General features: G+C 36.8%; 1 protein-coding gene across 2 annotated transcripts in view; it reads right to left on the bottom strand.

Annotated features, from left to right (window-relative positions):
• Window positions 1-6,601, bottom strand: part of GNPAT (glyceronephosphate O-acyltransferase) — a 46,150-nt gene that overhangs the window by 24,421 nt on the left and 15,128 nt on the right. For both annotated transcript variants that reach the window (XM_019527217.1, XM_019527218.1), the window contains exons 3-4: window positions 3,378-3,554; window positions 708-837 (exon numbers count right to left, since the gene is read on the bottom strand). In XM_019527217.1, the coding sequence (XP_019382762.1) occupies window positions 708-837; window positions 3,378-3,554 (307 nt within the window). The remainder of the gene's footprint in view (window positions 1-707; window positions 838-3,377; window positions 3,555-6,601) is intronic.

Genomic DNA, 6,601 nt, shown 5'->3' with positions numbered 1-6,601 from the left:
CCCCCCCGCCATGAGCTGCCTGGGGCCATCCCACTTCTGGCCCCAGGGTCACATTCACTGCCCTGTCCAGGCAGTGCCTGTCCCCCCCCACACCCATTCCCTCCCCACAACCCCTTCCACCCCACAAATTTACTGGCCAGACACTATTCTCCAAGCTGCTGGGCTGCATTCATGTAAATCGGCTATTGGATTGGTATCAGTAGACATGGCTGGTTAATAATTAGCCATCGATATAGGTGCATCCCTATTTTTCATGGAATGCTAGCAGGCCCTGCAAGGGTCAGACTTAAGGGTGCACTGAAAAACAAAGCAGCCAGTCCTCAATCATGACCAATTTCAACAATATTTTTTCAAACTTGGTCTAGTATTTACTATTCAATAAGGAGTAGTTTCATATCAAGTCTCAAAGCCCTGCCATTCATCTGTGTGCAAGAAAAATAGCACAGTGACTTTTTGTTTGCGTAATAAGTATGTGTTTTCTATCCTACTGAGCACAAAGATGGTTCAGGTTTGTTCAAAATGCTATAAAAATTCACCTTTGAGTAGATACTTCAGCTCTAATGGAGTTCTCCATTTGTCCTTTTGACAAACATTACAAGAAGGTAATTACAAAAACTGTTCCAAACGTAACAACAGTAGTTGTAAGAGGTACCCATTTATAATATCTCTGCGTCTTGAAAATGGGTTATTTCAAAGAAAATACTTGCCTATTCCTGCAGCAATGACAGGCAAAGCCAAGTCATAGGAGTATAACAAATATGATAGCATCAGAAAATCCATGTAGCTTCTGTGACTAGGTAGCAGGACAACTGGATGTTCCTGAATGGCTTGTTGTAACTAAGAATAAACACGAAGAGTGTTTATGAAACCTCTAATAAATTCCACCATTGTAAATTTTAACAAAATCTCAAAAGCAGAGTGGAAGTTGGGATTTCCTTACCCTAATCAAGTTAGTATGTTTTGAGAATGGCAAGTCAAAGTATCAGAGTTAGCTAGGCTTTAATCACAGATCATGTGGAACCATAGTTAAACTGTAAGACACTAGCTCTGGACCCCAAGTCACTTAGAAATATTACCAATCTAGAGTTTCTCAAAGCAGAATTCCCCATTGATGGTAGACTAACTAAGATATCTATATGGAGTGCAAGCTTTCATGAACCCATGTTCACTTCATCAGATGCTGTGAAAGGATGTGCAGAAAGCAGAGTATAAGGAGAGAGAAATTAGAATATAAAAGACAAGGGAGGACAGAAGCGGGGCAGTGATAGAAGAGAACAGCAAATGAGCAATAAACCCACAGGAACAAAGTGCGGGGTCACAAAAATTAATCGAGGTAATGATATAAGAATCCTCATTCAAACTGATTTTCTTTTCTTTTTTTTTTTTGCCTGAGAACAGCAATCCTGCGGTCAGCGATGGGAGTGTGCAGGGAGGTGGAAATGTTCTCCCACAGATCTTTGCATTTTACTGCAGCTGATGTCAGCTCAGTGTTCATTCATTCTTACACAAAAAAATTGCCCTGTTTGTCTGATGCAGTAGACAGCAGAAGGGCATTATAAGCAGGTGATAGTGTATATGATGCTGGTAGAGTTGCAGGTAAATGAACCTTGAATGTTGTATTTCTTGTTACTAGGTGCAATGATGAGATGTTCTGTATTGATGTGGGGACACAGCAGCCATTTGAGTCCACTGTAAGGACCTCAGTGAAGATGGGAGTTTGTTGTCTGAGAGATGCCGTTTGAGATGCCGGTTGGGGAGCTGTTTGTAAGCCAGAATAGGTTTGTCCCCACAGTAGCCACCTTGAGATGGTCATCCTTTTCCAGGAGGGATTAAAGGTCATTAATAATGTGCCTTAGGTGTTCAAACTGGGAGCTGTAGGCAAAAACCAGAGGGATTCTGTTGTTCTTTTCCTGGGGTTGGTACTGTAGCAGGACGGTCTGAGTCTGGCTTTGTTGATTTGAGTGGCTACAATTCTGAGATTGCATTATAATTGTAATGTTCTAGACCCTATGGTTTTCATCCTGGTCAGTAGGGTCATAGCATGGAAGGCATGAGTGGAAGACAACTGTGGGAATCTCACATGAAACCCAGTTTCCTTGGTGGCCAAATGTTTTGGCATTTTGAGGGACATTCATATAACATTCTTTCTTGTATTCCTCTCAAAACATCTCTTTAAACCATTTTAATATAATGATGGGCAATTACTGTATTAGATATAACTGAAATAAGTTACAGTGAATTTCTCTAAATAACTATTGATGAGCTAGCTTTCATCCTATCAGTTGTCCCACAACTGTGATACATGTTCCAAACAGCTCCCATTATTTCCATAATTCCCAAAGGCTAGTAACTAGTGATTACCTTTTTCCACTTTTTCAAACTATTTTATAAACTACTTTATTATCGCTACCTATTACAAGCGACTCAAAGACAAAATGGGTAATGTCCTTAAAAAATTAAAAAAAGAAAAAAAGAAAAAGAAAAGCTCTCTTCTTTAAACGTTCCCCCTCCCTGTTCTATAGTCACCATCAGGAAGTAAGTTCTGCTAATTTCTGAAAATAAGGAATTCAGACCTGTTTGCTCTGCAGAACTCTATACTGACCAGCAACTAGTGAAATGCTAAATGACAACTTTGCAAATGAACACAAAAAACATATTTAGCTAGTCTGTGTATGTTTTTTTTAACGGCTATTTAATTTCAGTGACTAATTCACATGCTGGAAAAACGTTTAGAATAAAAAATGAACAACTCCCATTTCATATTCATATTTCATTAAATTTGTAAGAATTTTTGCATACATTTTCTGAATCTACTGATAAGTCATGAGGAAAAAAAAACAGTAAAGACCTGAACTGGTATTTCTAATAATTCCTAAAATAAACAATAAAGGCAAAAAAACCCTTTAGACCCTTCTTTATATATAATTCAACAAAATTAAAGCCACAAGCACAGCTTTTGTCTGTGTATAACATATACAGAAGAACTATATACATGTACATATACAGCTATATAGTATATGCTATATTATAGTTTAACTGTGCATGCTATAGCTTAAAATGATTTAATGGTCATCTTTAGTACCTACTGCTTTCTCTGTTTCAGCATTTATCTCTGCTACAAGACTGCCTCCTTTGTACAATACATTAATTATATAAACCTCTGTTTGTACTGAGAAATCAATCAAAAGGAGGCTCTGCATTACTTAAAATCTGATTTGCATCTTCCTCCGTTTTAATTCTTGAAAAAGACCACATTCACAAACTGAGGTCTTGCCATTAAAATTTTTAATCTTTTCAGTCTTTGGCCTGAGGTGAAAATTGTGAGTTTGTTGTAGTGATTATAACACTTATATCAGCCTTTATATATCAATACTCACTTTCTGAATTCCTTCTCCATTCACACAAATCTTGCGGAAAAGGGTTTTAAACACTTTGCTCAAAGTAAGAGCAAAAAATCTAATAGCTCTGGTCTGTATATTATGACCCATCTCATCCAGGATTTCAGTGGCTTCTTCTTGTATAATATCAGGGGACTCACCCATCTCCTTTGATAACTAAATGAAAAGGGGAGAAAAAATATTAAATTTCCCTTGAACTATGATGATAATATTAAAACTAAGAAAAAGGTAGTAAAGTCAATCCAATACATTCTAAATGGTTCAAATGTTACTTTTAGAGAACGAGGATCTATGCTAGTGGTGGACCTAATGTTACTAGATCTGTTCAATTTCAACAGCAGAAGAAAAGCAAAATCTGAACTCTTCTACAACATAGATTTACAGTAGCATGAATTACTAAGTTTTATTAAACATGTATTTTTGTTTGCAATAAATCACTAGATATTTGTATTTATGGTTTATTGTACTCATTCTTTTTCTTTTAAAAAAGGAACTTTACATTTAAGAAGATGACTCCTTAAATTACTTTTCTGAAGAATTTATGATGTGGATCTTCTGTCACTGATAAAACTAACAAAATAAAGCCAGTGTTTTTAGAGATATTTGCAAGTTAAGTCTCTGAAATGCTTTTGGGGTAAGTTTTTAAGACTTGCTCAAGGAATATCAACATTATTACTCTTGCACTTCTTTGTGCTGAATCCCTTTAGCAACGGCAAGCTGAAACGCATACAAAGTACTCTCTCTACAAATGCTGCATATTGATGTGCAGTTCCTGTTGTTGCATACTTTTTTTGAAGCTTCTTACTAGGTAATTCATTAATAGGTATGTATCTCTTATTAAATATTATAAATTCAAAAACATTTTGCCAAAAAAAGATCACCTTTATGATTCAACTACACCTAAATGGAAAATGTATGCCACATCTCTACAAAAGAATGGAACAGAAGGTGGGAGTGAGAGTAACTGTGATGAAACTATAGCCTACAGATTATAGAACTGTATACAATGTACCTTATTAGATATACTACCAGTTCTAGCACACGGTTGAGAAATTCCCCTCCTCCCAGTCTTCCATTGTAAACAATAGCTATTTTGTTGTCAAACTGATCCTTTCAACTTCCTCCAATAAAGAATTAATTTCTCATCTTGAATATTTTCATGCCTTGCAAAGGCTAATTATTTTAAACATACAAAGTAACCCAACAACTATTTTAAGCCTCACCAATATCTACCAAACAGAAAATGTATTTTTTTTAATTGTTAATTAAAGGCAGGGGCCTTTTCCTCATTAATCTGCAGAAAGGATCATAGTGCACCTCTCCCTTTAGTAGCTAGACATTTATTTTATAAAACTAGGAAATAAAAAAAATCAAGTGTGCATGCATGTGTGCAGAGAAGATGGAAGGTTTGAAACTGAATGGTAATTGGAAAAAAAACCCCCAAGTGCCTGGACAAGATCCTAAACTTAGCGCTGGTTGGAAAATCATTTTTAATCAGAAAAATTGTTTAATCGAAACAGAAGTGTTACAAAGTCACACTGGCAAAATTTCCTGCATTTGTTAAATAAGAGTCTTTATTTCTGGGGGAAAAAAATTCAAGATGTTTGCTCTGAAATGAGTTTTTCATTTTGAAATTTAATTGTTTTATTGCATACCTCTAATTTATATTTCTTGATGTCAATAGTAGTGCATGATATAACATGCCACCTTTTAAGTCGCATCACGTTTTGACATATCAAATATTAATATTAATAGATTCAAAAAAATATGAAAAAGGTCTACTGTTCTCTTAGTACTGATTGAAACATTTTCTATACTTGTGTTAGCCTGGAATCATTTTTCTAGGATACTGAAATTAGCTGCTTCTCTAAATAAATTCACTGAGCGCTTGCATTGTTTTCTTATGAAAACAGCAGCTGCAACAAAAAGGTTTTCCCTAAAACTCCCAAGCATTTCTAGTATAACATGCTACTGCTCCTTTAATGGCTTTGTGGGCCAGGCTCTTCAGAACATTAACATTCAGCAATTCAGGCTAAAAATGTCCTAAGCAACAAAACACATGAAGGAAAAGAGTCATTTTTACTAATTAATGACCCTGGAAAACCTGAATGGAGTTTCATGACAAAGAAAAAGCATTTCTGTAACTTAAGGCCTTTCTTCCTGCTGAATTTCAAGGTCCTGCTACATTCATTAGAGGTGTTATTTTCTTTTTAAATAAATCACAAATCTTTTGGAAAGAAAAGTTCAGGGCAACTTAAATATAAGGACCACTTACCAGTTTCCCCTGTAATTTAATTGCTTGCCCTAATGAAGGGAGAGTAGAGTATTTTGGTTTTTGTGGGTTCTTATTTAATGAATATTATTAAATTTTAAGGGCAGTTGCTACTTTGTACGGATTGAAACATCTTTCAGATCTGTGCCGTCAAATGTATGGACTGAGAGCCAGGTTCAACCCACAGGGCTTGTAGAGGAGCCAGAGCCCTTGTGACCCATGGCAGGGACAGGCAAGAAAGTGGGAGCCATGTAAACCACTATAGCTGTCACTCAACCTGCTACCACTGTTATTGGCTCTCCAGCTGCTGAGGCATCCAGATCTGGCCTGCAAGGAGGAACGATTTGAACACCCCTGTCCTACATCAAAGTGGCTCCTGTTGTAAGGAAACAGATGATCTGTTTCTGACCGATCACCTTCTCAATCCAACAATTCAGCCCCTACTATGGGATAATAGAGTCTCTTGCTGCCAGCTAATGTTGTTAGTCCCTGCAGTTCAAGTGGCAGTGGCATGTCCCAAAACGCTGAACACCGAGGGTTCAAACTTGGATGATGATGTATGTCACAATTTGCTTTTACTGTTTTGCTTTAAGCAAATAAATAAATAAAATTACATATGAAAAATCCCTATTAAAATTAGGCATGTTGTGAAGTCAAGCACTCAGAAGTTAGGAAACATGTACTCAGATTTAAGGATAAACTGGCAACCTTAATTCTAAGCTCTAGTCCTCCAACCACAGGCATGTGCCTTAAACAGCCATAAGCACGATAAACTACCCACTGCAGCATCCACATGTTCCACAGATGGTTTTTTTTAACACAGCAGCAACAGTGGTGGATATTCAGCATAGCACTTGGTTGCACTGAAAACACAGTAGATGGTAAAAGATTTTGTGGAGGATGGATGACAAGGAAGTGATTTTGGGGGGGG

Source organism: Gavialis gangeticus, unplaced genomic scaffold, assembly GCF_001723915.1.
Source record: "Gavialis gangeticus isolate Ggan-Ray unplaced genomic scaffold, GavGan_comp1, whole genome shotgun sequence".
Lineage (NCBI taxonomy): Eukaryota > Metazoa > Chordata > Crocodylia > Gavialidae > Gavialis > Gavialis gangeticus.
The sequence above is the reverse complement of the archived record's forward strand: the minus strand, read 5'-3'. Positions and strand labels throughout refer to the sequence as shown.